The sequence below is a fragment of the Malaclemys terrapin genome, chromosome 15 (assembly GCF_027887155.1).
Source record: "Malaclemys terrapin pileata isolate rMalTer1 chromosome 15, rMalTer1.hap1, whole genome shotgun sequence".
In the NCBI taxonomy this organism is placed as follows: Eukaryota; Metazoa; Chordata; order Testudines; family Emydidae; genus Malaclemys; species Malaclemys terrapin.
In genome coordinates, this window is record NC_071519.1 from 26128125 (window position 1) to 26147529 (window position 19405).

Here is a 19405-nt window from a genome sequence, read left to right on the forward strand (position 1 = left end):
CTGCAAACTGAAAACGAGTCAATGTAAGGTTAAAGAAAAGCAAATAGCAAAATAAATAAACTACAGGATCAAACAGAAGTAAAATAAAGGAGTGTAATGAATGGGCCAGTTCTCATGCCATGTGAATGAATATTAATGAAAGCCCAGTGACTTCAAGCGAACCCAGCCTCACAGCTACAGGTGTTGGGGTGAGTGGCTGCTAATGTTCCCACAAATGCACTGGGAGAATGTCCCATTCTGGGGGCCATTTCCCAGTACCATGGGGAGGATTTCTGAGTGTTAAGACAATTCTATGGTGGAGAATGGGGAAGAAGAAAGAAAGCTTACTTTAGAGAGGCGCTTGTGTGACTAAATCGGGAAGAGAGCATGCAGGAGGGAAGAGAGAGAAATTTAAAAAAAAAAACACAATTCACAAAACAATGGGAGGAAAACCCAGAAATACAACAGGAAACATTATCTCCTTCCTTTTCCTGGTTCAAATGGGCCATAAATAAATATAATGCTGTCGTAGCCAGTGGGCTGGCAGAGCAGGAGACCAAAGTCCTCTACATACAGAACAAGCATGGCACAGGCAGTGGTGATGCAAGCTTCCCCTTCACTGCCCCTTACAAATGTTACACACTTCACCGGATGCGACCTCCTCTTGGGCGAAAAAGGAGTTCAGTCTCCACGGACCAGTGAATTTGGGGCTTCTCTGCTGAGACTGACAATGAAAGTGGCAAGGATAATGGTTTGCGGGGAGAGGGGCGTGTTCTGTGTGATACAATTATCCAATGATGAACAGGGCTGAGAATCCACCAGCTCATTTCACACAAGCCGGAACAGTACAGCCGCTGGTGATGTTCTGATGATATTCAAGGCAAAATGTTTCACCTCATGAATTTTGAAAAGCCACAAACACTTCTGAGCAGTGAGCTTTCTTTTGACAAACCCTAGGGCTGGCATCAAAGCTCCTGTTCTGTTCACACATGCCTGGGAACCTGTATGTCATAAGGCACCACTGACCACCGCTAACAAAATCAGCAGGGCGGACAGGCCCATCCCAAATCTCCTTGCACGCCCTCGCCGAGCAATTTTCCCTTTCATTCTGTCCATACAGTGAGGCTCACGCTGCAGTTGGCTCCAGTAAGGTCATGAAAATGATAAACCCAGCCACCTTCTGGACTGAGGGTACCTGCACTATGAGGAGAAGCAAAGGGCTTTTTACACAGCTCCTTCGGCTTGATGGTGTCAAGACACACCGTGGGCGGGGGGTAGCTACGGAGAGGCCATCTATGTCAGCCTCTTCTTTCCTTCCTTCCTGCCATGTCCTTTACCTGAGGAAAAGGTGCCGTGCAGTGCAATGCAGCCATCAAGAAGATTCAAATCAGTCACTGGGGAGCCCTGGTAACGATGAGCAAAATCCACCCCGCTCCCAGTTCGGATGGGATACATTGGTTGGGAGTAATCCTGCAGCCAAGGAAGCCTGGGGTTCTAGGTGGACGAGTGCCCCGAATCCCATTTATGGTCTCAAATTAGATCTTAAATGGGACTGATGCGGTGCCTAGGACCTGTGCCAGCTCTCTGTGCAGCATGCACTTCACCCTCAGCGAACCAGAAGATTTTCAGAGCCCCTTCTGGAGCCCTCCTCAGTTTGTGCCACAGAACCTTGTGATGAACGGCTGAAAAGGGAGGTTCGCTACAGCTGGCTTTCAAGGTCCCACTGGAAACAGTGCAGGCTCCCAGGGAAAGGGGACATGGGTCCCAAAGCTTCAGCCCATAGAAGCCATTACGGAGCAGCAGTATGGGCACGCTTGCTAGAGCAATTGGTGCATTGTGGTCTGAGCTTAGTGGAGGGGAGACAAGGGCGTATTTAGCACCTGCTCAGCTCTGTCCTAACCAGTCAAGTGCCCCAGTAGCCAATGGGGACCTCAGCAAAGGTTCTTAGGTAACGATGAGGGGAGGAGAGAGATGCAGAGAAGAAAGGCACAGAACAAAGAGTAAGTACAACACTCGAGGGTATATGGGGGGGAGAGGTGATCCTCGGGTCGCACGCCTCACCTTGGAGTTCTTGGCCCCACTGCGGCCTGACTGAGCAGAATAGCTGCGCTGCACACACTGCTCCGGAGTGGAAGGGGATTTGTCTGAAGAGTGGTCTGAGCCTTTCTCCACCATGGCGTCTCCTTGGGAGTCCTGTGGGGTTGGAGACCGGGAACGTTTGCGCAGGATGGGGGAGCAGGCAGGCGTGCTGCGGTTCGAGTTACTGGCAGTGCTGGGTGGAGAAAGAGCACAGTCAATAGCCATATGCCAAGAGGAGCTGAAGCAAAGAACAGTTATATTACCCACAGCACGTATAGGTTATGTTAGGACATGGGGAGGTAGTGCCATGCGGCTTCTTTGTAAGTGCTCTGGCCAAACTTTCCACACTTGGCTTCCTGAATCTAGACACCTAATGCCAACTTTAGGACTTGTCTACATAGAAAACATACCATTATAAGCTAAAGTGTGACTATAAACCAGTACAGTTATAGCTATAACGTCCTGTGTGGACCCACTTATTCCAGTATAAGATAGCCTTTTTTGTTTGGTTTAGCTTGTGTCATTCGGGAAGGGGTTTAAGCTAAACTGAAAACGCCCCCCCTTATTCCAGAATAGAAGTATCTACCCTGAAGGTTCATACCAGTATAACTATAGCTGTACAACTATACTGGTATAATACAAAACTTTCCTTACAGACAAGCGCTCAGGCTCCTAAGCAAACGGTCTGATTTTCAAAAGGTGCTGAGCACTCACAGTTCCCAGTGAGGTTACTAGAAGCAGCAGTTACACAACTTCTCTTCAAATCAGGCCATCTATTTAGGGGCCTAAATATGGCATCAGGTCCCTAAAGTCTTGCCTACACTAGAAAGGGCTTGCTGGTTTAACCATCCTAACAAACCTTCCTAGGATAGGCACCGCTTATACCAGTTCCCCAAGCAAACTAGCAACAGGCCTTTTTTGCTGGCATAACTGCATCCACACTAGGACTTTTGCCAGCACAGCTACATCAGTAAAAATAAATAGATAAATAAATCACACCCCTTCACTGAAATAAGCTAACCCAGCAAAAGCTTTAAGTGGAGACCAGACCTAACTTTGGGCATATTCTGGCCATTCTTACACAACAGATCTGGTCGAACACTGCAAAACCACCATACACAAATATCAATCTGAATTCTGAGTTTGATCCCTTGTGCCTCTTATTATTCCCATTTCACAAACATTTGGAATTTTTTCCCAATAAAAATTATCCAGCATAGTGTGATTTTGTTCGTACAGACATCTGGGGGATGTCTTTTCTTTCTATGAATATCAGTATTCACAGGCAAATGGGTATTTGTTTAACAAAAAAGGACATTTGCTGTTCATTATTCAGTCTTTACTGGTAATTATTCTCCTGTTTAAAAATCTCAAGTCATCCAATCGGGAAGCAGAACCAGTGCTATATGACTTACATGACCAATTGTATACCATGAGTAAAGAACAGTGAACAGTTCATTAACAACCCATAGGCTGAATTTGTGCACATAAATTATATGGTGAAATTACCTATAAATACAACTGCAGAAATCAGGGTTGGTTTGTGGACAGAAATAAAGGGCTAAATTTGTTGGCTAATGTATTTCCGATGAATAATTCGGACAGCTACATTATACAGAGATTATTCCCCTTATTATGACTCACAATTATAGAGATGGGAGTAAAACAGTATTGCCAACCCCAGGTGTTCAAAAATCATGGATTATCTTAAAAATAATGAGATGATAAATATTGGGTTCTTTTTATTTTATCTTCTGGTTTTCAAGCCTTTTTGGATATACTCAGATCATTTATTGCAGATTCTCTCTGCAACCACTAAGGCTAGAAACTCAATTTAAAAAAAAAGCTGAGACTCCCTGCAATCTTCTAATTCCAGAAGCTGGGGCTTTAGGAAAAATGCTAAGTATTGTGAGAGCTGCAGACTAATTGCACGAGTCAGCCACACTGAAAAGAGACTGATTCTCATAAAGGGGCCCAAACCTAAAGGAGATTTGAGCCAAAGTTCTTAAAATTTTCCCAAAGCGATGGGGTATTAGGAGAATGCTGTGGGGGAGCATGGTAGCTGAAAGAGCATCTCTTGAAATATAATGTTGCTTTTATTACACAATCAAATAGTTAACAATTAGTCCCAGATACCTGAAGATACCTAGAATATCTGCTTACTGTACGTTCATGGTGAGAAAAGTACCTCTGTATAAACAGCGCTTTCTTACTCAGCAAACGTGCTTCCTTTGTGTATGAAGAGTTAGATCTGTGCAGTCTAGCGACAAAATTAAGCTTTTACTACTTCATACCCCGTTAGTCCTCCACAGCCAATACAAGAATGGAAGTGTAAACTGGATGCTATTCTGGCTCATGCATAGGGCCCTACCAAATTCACAGCCATGAAAAACGCATCACGGACCATGAAATCTTGTCTCCTTCCGTGAAATCTGGTCTTTTGTGTGCGTTTAACCTATACTATACAGATTTCACGGGGGAGACCAGCATTTCTCAAACTGGGGGCCCTGACCCGAAAGGGAGTTGCGGGGGCGGGGTCACAAGGTTATTTTAGGGGAATCGCAGTCTTGCCACCTTTACTTCTGTGCTGCCTTCAGAGCTGGGCAGCCGAAGAGCAGTGGCTGTTGGTCGGGCGCCCTGCTCTGAAGGTAGTGCCCTGCCAGCAGCAGTGCAGAAGTAAGGGTGGCAATATCATTCCATGCCATCCTTACTTCTGCGCTGCTGCCTTCAGAGCTGGGCAGCCAGAGAGTGGTGGCTGCTGGCTGAGGGCCCAGCTCTGCGGGCAGCAGCGCAGAAGTAAGGGTGGCAATACCATACCATGGCATCCTTACTTCAACGCTGCTGCTGGCGGCGGCTCTGCCTTCACAGCTGGGCTCCCGGGCAGCAGCCGCCGCACTACAGCTGTTCAGCTCTGAAGGCAGCGTTGCCACCAGCAGCAGAGCAGAGGCAAGGGTAGCAGTACTGTAACCCCCCTACAATAACCTTGTGACCTCCCTCCCCGTCCCCTCCTTTTTGGGTCAGGACCCCTACAATTACAACCCCGTGACATTTCAGATTTAAATAGCTGAAATCATGAAATTTACGATTTTTAAAATGGCCATGAAATTGACCAAAATGGACCGTGAACTTGGGTACCTACCATCATCAACAACATTATTAAGTTTCAATTGCCAAATCGCTATCACTAGCAAATAGATATGATGCAGGAGAGTGGGGAAAGATGACTGACTTTATATTCCAAGTTTGTGTTTGCACTTTGCAGAGCTGGAAACTGGAAAAAATAAACCTCCTTTAAACTGAAACAATAATAAACAATAATAAAACTTAACTGTTAATACAGTGCTTTTCATCAGAAGATCCCAAAGTGCTTTACAAAGGAGGACAGCATCATTTTACAGATGGGGAAACTGAGGCCCAGAAGTGAAGTGATTTGCCCAATGTCACCCAACAGGGAAAAGAACCCAAGTCTCTCCATTTCCAGTGCAGCGCTCTGGCCCCTAAACCACATTGCCTATGAACATGCTATGCCTATGAGACGGATGCTGCCACAAGAAAACAAACATGGAACCTCCTCATGCCCTTCTTCTTAAAAACATCACTTTCCAGAACAGAACCACACTTTAAAGTAATTATGACTCACTCAGAGTTCACAAGCTCACACTTGGAAAGTCTTCCATGGACAACAACAGAGAAGCTTGGCACCTTGTCACCCCACACATCTGTCTATGGTACTTACATGGCCCCCATGACCACAGACTCTGAGCACCTCACAATCTTTAATGTGTTTATCCTCAACACCCCTGGGCAGTAAGGCAGTGCTACCACCCCCATTTTACAGATGAGGAGTGGAGGCACAGTGAGGATGAACGTGACTTGACCGAGATCACGCTGGAAGTCTATGTAGCAGCAACTTGAACCCTGGTCTCTCAGTTCAAAGGCTAGTGCTCTAACCACTGGACTATCCTTCCTCTTCCCAGTTATATACATCTATCGCAGAGCGTGTGTGCATATGAAATACAGGGAAAGGTTATCCTACCATCACTGGAGATCAGGAACTGTGTATTGCCATGGCAGCACTCTGTACCTATTGTTCTAGTGGTTCACCAGCAGAAGCACAAGACTGAGCAAACAGTAAATCTCTGGGCTTTCCCCTTTGAAACTGTTTCACAGAGTTCCTTTTCACATATATAAGGCCAGACTAAAACCTCAGCCTTCCCACTTGAACGGTCTGCAGCGCCAGTCAGCTCCTCTGTAAAGCCCCTTATGGGATACGACTGGCCAGAGACCATGTAGGAGGACAGAAAAACACAGACAGACACATCAATGGAGCAAGAGAAAAACAGAGAAAGAAACAGGAGTGTGGAAAAGAAAGAACCCATTAAGGAATGGACTCATCCTTTGTTCTATCCAATCTGGGAGAGACTCAAGTTTGTGCTTAAGAATCAGGGAGATATGTGACAAACACTTGACCAGCTGCTGACTTCCCTGTTTGCTTTTCTTTCTTACTCTCCCTCTTTGTTTGTTTTATTGTTGAGAAACCCAATCTCCCCAAAGGCAATCCACAAAATCTAACTGATTCAGCTAACAAGAACTGCACTGAAGACTGTCTGAAGTCCTGGAGGGGTGACAGTATGCTAGGCTGTAGCATGGCCCCATGCAACCAGGATTCCTTGCTTCAAACCACGCCTATAGGTGGCTGGCGTGGGATGTACCACACAGGGGAAAAAAGTAACAAGGCTGCAAGCCTCATCTGCCCCCGTAGCTCACTGTCACTGTGGTCATGCATGATTCTCCCTGCCCCAGTCTCCCCTGCTTATGAATCAGGGTGATTATAATTTTGCCCCATTCACATGACCCCAACCCAATGTCAGTGCAATGTGTAAATCGTCCCCAGCCCAATCTGCTTCCTAAGCTTTTTGAATAATGCTAACAGAAGGCCATGCTTTCACCAGTGGAAAAGAACAATGGTGGAGGGGAAAAAACATAACTATAGCCAAGAAGAGTCTGGACTTAAATGCTCAGAAATGACTAGAGAGGTTGGTGGCCTCAGTCTGCGAGTATTCAACATGAGACACGTCAAAGGGGTTAAATTTTCAGAGGGCAGGCGCTTAGCAATTTCTCCAAATCAGGCCCCCTTAAGGTGTTGGGTGACCAAAATCACTAGTCACTTTTTAAAATCTTGGCTCTGGTTCTAAAATGGATCTAGTCTAAAGTATTGTTGGGGTCTTTCTCAAGCTAGGTCTATACAATGGAGTGCCCCCCACAAAGCATCTGGTTATTTATGTCACTAGAGCAAAGACCCACTCACCGTATGATCTTGGCATTTCTTTGTTCTTTCACCTCCTTCCCCATTGCAGTGTTGTACTGACACAGTAAAGCTGTACCACAACCCCGTTCTGTAATCTACCTGTATTTATGTTTCTGAGCACTCACCATGTAGTTAAGAGTAGGAAGTTCCATTTTTCCCTAGTCAGTTTCCCATTAGACATGCTGACCTAATATTTGGAAACCACCAATTCTAAGTCATTGCTCGAGAAACCAAAAGGCCAAGGCCTAACCTGGAGTGGGAGGAATTGTTTCTCACCAGTGCTAACACCATCACACCTGCTCTCCTGCTGGACTCCTCAGATGCCACACCAGATATTCACTCTGCCTTTTGTGAGACAAACACTAGAGGTTATGTCCATTTCACTAGCAGCTCAAAGGCCCTGTCAGTATTACACGTGTCAACACTACTTCCAGATTTCTGAGACTGTCAACCTTCTACCTTACTGATGACCATGAGGCCTAGCTTCTGTGCAGGGCCTGGGTGAATAGCCTTTGCGCACCACCTGCTCAACTCTTTATGTTGTAATTTACGAGGAACCTGGACCGATACAGGTGTGGGTGGGCAAGGTTCTGTGGCCTGCAATGTGCAGGAAGTCAAACTAGATGATCACGATGGTCCCTTCTGACATTAAAGTTTATGAGTCAATTCAGAGAGTATAAAGTGTGAAAAATTCATGCAAATCACAAATAAATTGGAGGAAACTAAGATGTGCTCACAGATATTCTGTGAGCAGGAAGTGAAGTTATGTAAATTATTCACTGTGAATTATTCACTCAGATCTGTGAAATCCCAAAATGCTTTTCTGAAGCATCTTCATTTCACAGAAGGAGAAATTGAGGAAGAGAGAGATTAACTAACATGCCCAACATCACACAACAAGCTAGTGGGACAGACAGAAAGAAAACACAGGAATCCTGACACCCAAGTTCCCTGCTCTAACCTCCAGTCAAAAAACACACAAAGGCTGCTGGAATTGTATGCGATACATTGCACTGCTGTCCTAAACAATTAATAATGGAGAATGTTCAGGCAACCTCTCTGGAGCATGACTGCAGTCCAGGGTTGCCACATGGTTCTGAATGCTCTGTTCTCTACCGCGTCCTGTTCTATCTGGCCACTGCTCAGGTATTCAGAACCCTAAGTACACTTGCAACATAGAGAAACTTCCAAAGGTTTAATCCATCAGGACTATACTAGAAATAGGGTCATTAAAACAAAGGATTGAGCAAAAGGAGACCTGGGTAACACCCACTCCCTCCCTCACCTGCAAGAGCTCAATTATTTATCTGGTTTATGAGATATTTTGTCTGGACCTCTTTAACCTAGAAAGCCCATGAAAGCAGCAGGCTCTTTTGCAAGATCCCAGCTGGTTCAGTTAGAATTGACTTTTTCACAGTATTTTTGGCATTAATGCTACCTCTCCAGGCTGAATAAAGGATGTGTCACGGTGCACTGTTTTCTATTAGTAGTAGCATCGCAGCGTGCCCAAGAGCCCCCGTCATGAACCAGGCCACTTCACTGTGCTAGGCACTGTACAAACATGCAACAGTTTATCAGAAATGTGTGTGTCCACTTGAAGTTTGGATGAAAGTTCAGGATGGTTCTAAATGTTGTGTCCTGGGGTTATTAGGAACTCCTTAAATCAAAGTACTGAAACTTGATAATGTGGTACCTTAAATGTTGAGCTCTATTGATAGCATCTGCACGGCATACAAGTGTTCCATAGCACTGCATCAACTTCCCAAGCCCTGTGTCTGGCATTCACTGGGCGCAACATACAATCTGGAATGGATTCTCTGATGGAAGTCTCTTGTTCAGTTTGCTCCAGAACTCAGGTCAGGAATTTGAAATGCATGTCCCCAAGATAAGATAGTAAATCTGTCTGAGCTGGTTCACTCATCCCTACTATCGCTGCATGAAACTCATTGACTTTCTTTGGAAGGTTTGTGCAAACTTTTCTCATTAGTTTCAGTTTAGGTGAGTTCAAACGATCACAAGTTTCACTTTGAGTTCCAGCTTCAAACAAAACCCCAAAACACAGAGAGAAAGCCAATCAAAGTTTTGCTTGGTTTTAGCTTAAAACTATGAAAGAACATTTAACCTTGCCTGGTTTCCACCGAAAAGCATAAAACAGCCCTGATTAGCTCAAAACAAGACCTCCAAGCATATGTGAAATTCAGCTCAGATTTGCCACAAAGTTGGAGAATCTTTTGCCCCAACTGTCCAGAGTTTCAGTTTTGTAATTAAACCCAGAATGAGGCAGCCTCTTTTAAGGGTTGTAATGAACGTTTTTGCATGAACTCCAACTTATAGATACACACATATGCACCAAAGAACAGACAGACACACACAGTGTCTGCCTAGTTTTCAAATGGTGCTTTTGAGAGCAGAAACTAGTCCAGAACATTTACCATCTTCAAAGCACTTTACAAAACATAAATCCAATCAGTTTGCACAGCATCCCTATTAGGATTATCACCACTGCACAGACAGGGAAAATGAGAGAGAGATGGACTTCTCCAAGGCTACACTGAGTCAATGGCAGAGTGGGGACTAGGACTCAGGAGATTTTGGCTGCTAGTGTTATCACCTGATCATTGGACAACAGTGACTATCCCCGTTCCTGACATGGCGAGCTCCGCTGGAGTGCACATAATGTGTGTGAAGAGTCTGTTTATTCAGCCTTTCTATTCAAGCACAAAGAGGACAAGAACACACACATTACACAAGTGTGAAGCCCTGTCCTCACTCACCTCCCCCCCCCCCCCGCCACCTCAGCCCCTGAAAAACTCTCCGCTGCTCCTGTTCACTCCCAGAGTTTTGAATCTGACCCAAGGAAAAGCCATGACGAACGCTTTTTGTTGTTTCCATAGTGACCAAGGCCTGCAATAGAACCGGGAATCCACGCTTCAAATGCCAAAATGGATTGACCCACTTTGAAAAATATAATAATAAATAATGCTTTACAGACTTCGCTGACCAGAGGCTGTTCAGACCCTCAGATGCCTCTACAAGGTGGTCTTGAGGAGTTGCTGTAGATCACACTAGGTGACAGAACAAAAGCGATCCAGCCAGAGAACAAACCAAGTCCCTTTATGGAATACATGGGTCAGGGAACATCTTTATGTTCTGTGTCTGTACAGTGCCTAACACAATTGGGTCCCGGGGTCCATAGCCGGGACTTCAAGGCACTACTGCAAAACAAATAATAAAATAATAACGAGGGGATGGCTAGAGAAAGAGGGAGAATTTCTGCTCCCACCTGCACTCAAGTCAATGGCGTGATTGCATGTGCCCTGGTTTAACATAGGCCTTGCATCCAAGTGGTGGGGAAAGAAAACAGTCTATCCTCATTACATAGCATATAGAGAAGTTCAACCCTTGTGTAACTCCACTGAAGTCCATTAAATGAAATGACACTAAGAATGAATTTGATCTCACAGATGTATGGGTGTAGCGGGGCTGTCACCCCACTCCGGTGTGGAAGGGGTTAAAAAGAGCCCTGGGAAAGGGCTGCCCATAGAGCCAATCAGGAGCAGGCTTGAGGCAGCCAATCAGGGCCGGGCTAGGAGTATAAGAAAGCCTAAGGGAGGAGCTGGGTCAGAGTCTCTCTCTAGCTTTGGAGAGAGATGGACCTAGCTGCCTGAAGGAGTAAAGGGTTCATTAGACAGAGCAGTGCTGGGGAAGGGCAAGAGGAGCTCCAGCCTGGCAACTCCCCAGGCTGAGGCCTTGATAAAGGCCTACGCCGGTACTGGGGCTGGGAGGTGCAGCCCGGGGATAGGCAGAGGCAGCTGGTCCGACCCCCTTGCCAATGATGAGTGGCCTTTACAGACTGCAGTTTGTCCCAGTGAGAGGGGGCTGGATGATGACTGGCAGTAGCCACTGAGGCAAGGTGGGTATAGAGGATTGAGGGTTCCCCTGGGAGGGGAGACCCAGCGTGTTGGGGTGCTGCAGTGGGCAGAACCCCAGGGTAAGGGGCACTGGCGTCCGGGAGGGACACGGGGGCCTGAGGCAAGTGAGCCGGCAGAGGGCGCTCCAAGGCTGGAAAAGAGCTAATTCCCAGAATGACTAGCAGGAGGTGCCGCGCCGGTGAGTCAGCGCTGTTACAATGGGGATGAGACGAAAAACCACCTTCTACTGGAAGATTGTCTGGAAAGGTTTGTATCCATGGACGAATGGAGAATACAATGAACAGCAGTGTTTGTGAATGTTTACAAGTGAAATCCATGTTCTAGGAGCTATGCCTGCATCCCTTTGAGCAATAGAGAGACCCTCAGTACCACCCGTCTTGTCCTCCAGGGGTTCCAAGAACTCAAGCAGAACCACTGGTTTTGATTGAGTTTTCTGACTAATTTTGAACCCAGGATGTTCAAGTGGTCTTGGAAATAGGCAAAATGAGTTTGGCTATCCTAATATACACTGAAATCACACCACGTGTCAAAATGCAGCCACCTCTGGGTTAAAAAGAAACAGTTTAGCAGCCCATATCAACACTACCCTTAAAACAGTATTCTGCAGCAATGGTCAAAAACAATACAGCGTATGATTGTGATATTGAAGCATTTTGAGCTATTACTGTAAAACATGATAGTATTTTTTAAATAATGATACCAAATTATTTAAGAGAGGAAGTGAAGAATATTAAATCCATTTGAATCTGCCAGATGTAGAATGTGAACTAGAATTTAGCCAGGACACAGGCTGGTGATCATTACATTGCAAACAGTACCAAGGAATTTTTTTTGATGTCCAAGATGTCTCATTTGAAAAAATGGCAACTTCAGCCACATAATGCTCTCGAGTAACACTGGGGTCACTCCTCATTACTGAAAGGGAAGAGCGCCACCTGCTGAATAACCAACACCACTTCCTGTAGCACCTGGTGTTCCTAAGAGGCCTCACAGCTAAGCCCTGACCCAGCCCAACCCGCTCAGCTTTGGAGAACTAACAGTATCATATCCTCACAAATAAGAGAATATTTTAATATCGACTTCATCTGCACATCCTACAAGAAAGCATCAAACTTAGTTTAAATTTTAACGAACACACACACTGACACTACTATCCCTATCTCTGGCTCCCCCATTTTGTCCTGTCTGCTAGACCGTAAGCTCTCCACGGCGGGGAACAGTGTTTATTTGGGAATATTATACAGTGCTGAGCACACTGGGCTAGATCCTGAAAAGTACTGAGCATTATGGTCCCGATCCAACAAAGTCCTTAAGCACGCGCTTAATTTCAAGTGCTTGTGTAGTCCTATTGACACACCTGAAATTAAGCACTGCATCAAGCCTACAACTGGTGCTACAAAAAATAAAAATACAATAATAAAGAGAACATGAAATCATAGTACCTAGGGGCCATTCAGAAAGGCTAATGTCAAAGCAATATCTCTTTATGGATTAGGAATGTGTAAAGAGAGAAGCATCTGGTCAATGAAAAAATAAAAAGTTAGTTCCATGTTCAAAAGTTAGAGGCGGACCCTTGTTATAAACTGTTTCCTCCACTTTCTACTTTGACATGGGTAGAACATGCCACCTATCTAGGTTTCTGTCATCTACTCATTATAGATAAGCGAGCCAGCAGGAATGACATATGAAGCAATGAAAAGCAGTGCTTAAATTCAAACTGAAACTTGTGAGAGATTCCAAAATATTTCCTTCCTTCCCCTTCCATCCCCTCGCGATTTTTTATTTTTATTCCATCTCTGCCCTCCTGGATTCTACCCAAGTGAGAGGTGTCACATTCAGGTTAGACAAACATTTGTCAGGTATACTTACTTCTGCCTTAGCTCAGGCAGATGGACGAGAGAAACTTGAGGTCCCTTCCAGCCCTACACTTCTGTGATTCTTCCGAGTGAGGCTGCTCTCAGGGTTTCTGACCCAAGAGGGAACAGAGATCTCTTGAGATCTCACAAGATTTCCTGCCCAGCTTTACACACCAAAGAGATTTGCATAATTCAGATCTGACACCAAACTTCTGAGTACTTTGCCAATTCCCTGAACTTTCTGAAATTCACCTATTTCTGCTACTCAAAGTTTACGCAGGAGATTCCCTGACCCCCAATTTCCACCATATGTGAGCAGAACCCACCTGGAAGAACTAAAATTGAGGATAATGCTCAGTGATTAGAGGCTAGTGAAGACGACGCAGCCAAAAAAGCTTCAAGGAATCTGGTGCTCCACACAGTATATACATAAGACAGCATGGCCCAATGGGAAGGGCCTTGGACAGGGAGTCACGAAACCTGAGTTGTATTCCCAACTTTGGCACTGATTCTGTGTGTCACCCTCAGCTACCTCTCTGTGCCTTGGTATCTATGTCTATAGAATGGAAGATAATACTTGCACATCTTTGGAAAGTACTTTGGGGGCTCTATGGATGAAAGAATACTTATTATATAACCAGTTTACCAGTGACTGAGCCCTGGCTTGCGTCTAACACTTAAAAGGGGCAAGGATCAATGTTTTATGTCTACATGGGCAAAGAATTTCAGTACAGCTGAAAGTTAACAGATTGGCAACACTCAAGATTGAAGTCATCTATCTACACACAAAGCAGAGAGCGTACTGGCAGCAGCAGAATAAACTACACCATCACCAGTGTGCCGCAACCCTTACTTGAAGGTATCACCTCCAGTGGTAAGATCAGAGTTACTCTCTGCAGCTTTGCTGCAGAAACTGTGAACAAGGTGGATAATAGTGCTCTCGCTGAAGACAGCTTTTCTGTGATATGGACTCACGTCCACTGGAAACAGGGTTGAGACTCACTAACTCATTTAATGCAGGCTACCCAACAGCCATCAGATGATGATAACTTTTGGTCACTCCCAATCTGGATTGGCTTCAGAGTGGAAATCTAAGAATGAAAATCTCTATATATACCCTCAACCTACCGCCTGAGCTTCCCAGTCACCCGTGACTAGTAGCAATATGTTGCTGTTATTCAGACTACCCTTTGGGGGAAATCTTGTAAATTTAACAGGGTGAAACCAACAGGGTTGGACAGAAATTACACAGGATTCTATGAGCATCTCTCTATAAACCTATTAGAGTGTGGGATCCTTTTGACAGAATTTTTAAACAACCCTATAGTCTTAAACAGAGAATTATATCCCAGCCATAGAATTCTAGAAGTTGGTTTAAAATTTCTATTGGAAAGGTTTTCATTCTCTATGAAATTCTACAACATATTGACCTAGGCACAAGAGAGGATTAATCAAATCTTCATGCTTCAAGGTTCACTGCAGGTGTCAGGAAGGAATCTGCCCTCCACTCACACACGGCATTGCATAGTCAGTCAAATGTATTCTTAATAATGCCATTGCTTTTCTGTGAATCCTCTGATATTGGTCACTGCTAGAGGCAAAACCTCAGACCTGGTGGATAAAGGGTCGGATCTCTCAAGGAAATTCCCATCTTGCTGTGTTTGAAACAGAGCACTACTTGTTCCCCGCTTCCCAGCCCACAGCACCTAGCAATACTTCTGGAGATTGCAGGGAAGAGATGGGAGATGCTTTCAAAGCACCAGCAACAGTCTGGTAGCAATGTAAAGTAGGATGGTGACTTGTACTCCCAACCTCCATTAATGATATTGTCAACAGTCCGGTAACACAAAAATCATATTTTTAATCGAGTACTGTTCGCCCTGAAGGAACACAAAGCACTTCACAAATTATTTACTGAAAATCCCATCCCCACTAATGAAATACAGCCATGTCCGTGGTAGAGTGAGGCAAACCACCCACCCGCACATGATGTGATGCACCAACAGTGGAGGGAAATTTGTCTAAATGTCAAACTTCAGAGATGTGCTTAGCAGACTGGTTACTGGTTTCTAAGATCTCCACTGAACAGTCCCCACACAGGAAGGGGCACTGAGCTCAATGTCTATAACTTAATAAGGATGAAGTCAAACTAACTGGGATATGTTTCAGAGTAGCAGCCGTGTTAGTCTGTATCTGCAAAAAGAACAGGAGTACTTGTGGCACCTTAGAGACTAACAAATTTATTAGAGCATAAGCTTTCGTGGACTACAGCCCACTTCTTCGGATGCATACCAAAGAATGCATCCGAAGAAGTGGGCTGTAGTCCACGAAAGTTTATGCTCTAATAAATTTGTTAGTCTCTAAGGTGCCACAAGTACTCCTGTTCTTTTAACTGGGATATGAATTTGGAATGAACTTGGGCTCCCTATCTCCCCACTAGAGAGCTGATAGCTCTTGTGGTTTTATCGTGAGTCTCGGAATATTTGGTACTTTTCTGAAAGCCCCAGTACCTGGGGGCCCTGTGCTTACAGGAGAATTGCAGCTTTCATTAAAAAGAAAAAAATCTATATTTCTAGCTCTCCTGGCAACCAGAGTGCACCCTAAAGGTTCTGAAAGCAAAAGACAATAAAAAGAAATCCAAAATTTATTTTTCATCTCAGGATTGTGGGAAGCAGGGGAGTGTGGGGGACAGGAAGGGCTGACTTGATTTTTTCAATGCTTGGGACAGCCGATTCTGTCCCTATAGCAATATTCATGGGTAGGTATGTGGAGGAGTCGCTACAAAAATCCAATTCAATGCTGTTCTTTGGAAGGGGACCTATATGTACACCTCCCAGTGGTAACAGTATGACTACATAAGGTGAAGGACCAGATGCCCTTCTTTCCCATCCCACTCCTCCTCCCGCAACGTCCCCCCAACAAGGAGAAAACTGTAATCGGGGGAGGGGGTTGAACCTAGCAATGCTAGCAACTTCCTGGACACGTATTCTTCTGGCGAGGGGAAGGAGTGGTAACAGACTGATGAATGTGTAGAGGAGCCTTGTGCCACATCATGCTAGTGACAACGCGGGGGTGGACAGGGAGATTGTCTTTCCCAGGACAGGAAGATGAAGCAAGAGGCTGACATCCTCCCACTCAGTACCTGCTGCTCATATGGATCGTCTTTCATAGGCTAATGGAAGGTGCTGTGATCTTCAGAGCTGGTTAATGGGGATCAAATCGATTTCCTCTGCCCGTCACCTGATGCTGCTCCAAGTTACTGTCCTGGAAATATCAATATTCCAGTCCCGTTTCCCCCCCCCCCCCAAACATACACACACACACACACACACCCTGCCTGGCACAACAACTCTCTAAAGCTAAAGGTTAAAAATAAGTGAGGTTGAGGGGCTGCCCAGTGTCAGAAGCCAGCAGTGCAGATACACAGAATCAGACAGAGGTGAAAACACCTATTAGATCATGCACAGTCCATCTCCCACCCCCACCCCCTATAGGGGACTGGTGCAGGATTGTTCTGGATACAGCATATTCTCTCTTGCTTTGTCCAGCTTTAGTTTTAAATGAGTCAAGCAGCTGGGACGGGGGTTCCCTTGACACAGCCCACAGGTCCCCAGCCTGACAGAAAATTATTCCTAAAATTCAGCATAAAAGTTTCCTTTGCTTAATTTCATATCGCTGGACCAAAGACGACAGCTCCAGTGTAATTTACTCAGTTAAAAGGACTTACCCCAGAGATGCATTTGGCTCTCACAATGTATATGCAAAGTATCTGTATGTCTCTTTTAAAGAGCAGAGCAATTTCTGCGACAGAAAGGGCTATATTATCAATCAGCTGATTACGGAAAAGCAAATCATTTTTCTCAGGGCAGAGGATTCATAAGTGTCCCACTATTGCTAAACACTGACAGTACATTCAGTCCTGCTTTCCTATCATCCCCCATCAGATACAAACCACCTGTGTGGACCCTGGCCTGTAAAGTAATACCATACACACACTGCCTTCCCCCATCATTGCAAATATATAAACAGGAGAGAATGGAATGCAAGGAGGAGACAGGGAGTGTGTGTATGTGTGTGTGTTGTAGCCAGGGAGCACATGGGTACACACATATCCCTGCAGCAGCTCTGGCTGCTGCTCCATGACGCATTGCTAATTCAACCATCTATCTGTCTTGAGTCCCCTTCTACCTCTCTCAGTCCTCCCAGATGTTGAGACAATCAGCAGTCTCCTTTCTGAGAGTTGGGGCAGGGGGACGGGGGTGGGGGGAGAGAAAGGAAAGGGAGGGTTGGCAAGATCCGACTGATCGTGTCATTTTCAGCAACTGAAATCACTGCTTCAGCAATTCCACTGCGGGAGGACGGGGGGGGGGAAATTGGGGGGGTTACCCCACCAAGAGGAAAAAACAGAGCATCTCTGCAACATGATGTCACACTCACTGCTTTGCAATCCCCCCCACCCCCCGAAGAGAGACGAGCAGCAGCAACCAACATGGACTCCGGACTTAATCTGCTTGGAAAGCGTATGTTCAGGCAGGAGATTTCTTCCTCCACCCCCAGCAATCCCGTGCAAGCCCACAGCGCCCAGAAAGTCTCTCCCCCCCGCATCCACATACGCTGCAAACAGAGCGCACCACACACAGAGGGGCAGAGAGAGACGCACAAGCATCAGCAGAACGAAGAGGAGAGGAGCACTAACCTGGTAGCCATTGGGGACCGTAGCACAGCGCAGAGCCGCTAGGAATTCATTCATTCATGCAGTGGTGTGTGGGGGGAGGGTACTCACCTCCTGGACTATTTCAAAGCCCTTCTCTAAAGAAAGAGGTGGGTGGGGGCTCAATGGCTGAGCGAGCCCCCTCTTTCTGCAGCCCTGCAGAGCTCTGGGGTCCCTGCCATAGCGCCGTCTCTCCCCCTCCCCCCCCCCCCCACCTCAGCGATGTGGGCTTTTGGGTTATTTTATGTATCTATTGTTGGGCTGTATGTATGGAGGGCGCTCTGCCTCTCTCCCTGTCAGGGTGTCTCACACACAGCTGCTTGCTCGCTCTCACACGCACGCACACATCCACACACACGCACAGAGTCTGCTGGCTGGCTGCTGATCGGTTTACATAATGCAACCCCTTTGGTGCAGTCAGCCTCCTCAATTATTCACGTCTGTCCTGAATGGTGCGCTGCCAGCGCTCTGGTTTTATACAAGGCCCCCCTGAACCTCAGAAAGTGCCGTCCAGCCAAAATGAAGCTTACGGGGGGGGTTGCAGGGACACCTCCCAGTTAAAAATCCTATGCGTGCACACACACTAAATATACTCTATGGAAGCGCGAAAGCTTGTCTTTCACCAACAGAAGTTGGTCCAGTAAAAGGTATTACCTCATCCATCTTGTTTCTCTCATAGATATATATTATATCCATATATCCCTATCTGTTCCTCTCATCACCACTACTTCAGACTATTAAAACTAATGGGAGAAAGTTCAAAACCTATCTGACTTTTACACCACGCAGAGCTTGTCTATCTAACAGGGAAGTTTTAGCTATTATACCAGTATAGTTAAACAACAGTTATACCAGTCTATCCCCCAGCCCCAAAACTCACAGGAAGTTTTTTCAATTTATCTTAACCCCACCCCTTTCAAAGCAACATAAACTAAACCCCTCAAAAAGGCCCTCTTATATGAAAAAAGGGCTTGTCTACACAGCAAAATTAATTACAATAGTTATTATGCTTTCAAGTCAATCCCAACCTTAATCTGAAATAACTCGCAAGTGTAGACAAGTCCTTTCAAAGTGTCCAAGCAAGGGGTTATGCCCGTATAACGACCGCAGTTTAAATTCACATTTTAGCTTATACCAGTATGACTTTGGGCTCTTACTGGGCTCTTCGCTTCCTTTTGTTGCATTTCACCCACTCCCCATCCTGACTGGGGTGGGTCAGTTTCTCTTTTGTTTATAATCATTTACACCTTTCACTTCCTAATGCACAAAGAGCCTGATCCCACAAGGTGCTAAGAAACATCAACTCTAGTCAAAATCACTGGGAGTAGAAGATGCTCAAAACCCAGCAAAAGTGCTCAGCACCTGGCAGGATTGGGCCACCCCACAATCCACTAATTGGGCTGCAAACACTGTAGGGAATTTTAACTTGAAAATGCAGATAAGTGGCATTGTCTTTTTTTAACTTTAAGCAAACATTTCCACTATACATGGAATATCCATACACCTCTATGCTTTAAAAAAGTCTCATTATTAATTATTA

At 45.4% G+C, this 19405-nt stretch overlaps 1 protein-coding gene across 6 annotated transcripts in view; it reads right to left on the reverse strand.

The window, feature by feature from the left end:
* Positions 1-19405, reverse strand: part of GRAMD1B (GRAM domain containing 1B) — a 224202-nt gene that overhangs the window by 59051 nt on the left and 145746 nt on the right. For all 6 annotated transcript variants that reach the window (XM_054049521.1, XM_054049518.1, XM_054049522.1 and 3 more), the window contains one exon: positions 2041-2251. In XM_054049521.1, the coding sequence (XP_053905496.1) occupies positions 2041-2251 (211 nt within the window). The remainder of the gene's footprint in view (positions 1-2040; positions 2252-19405) is intronic.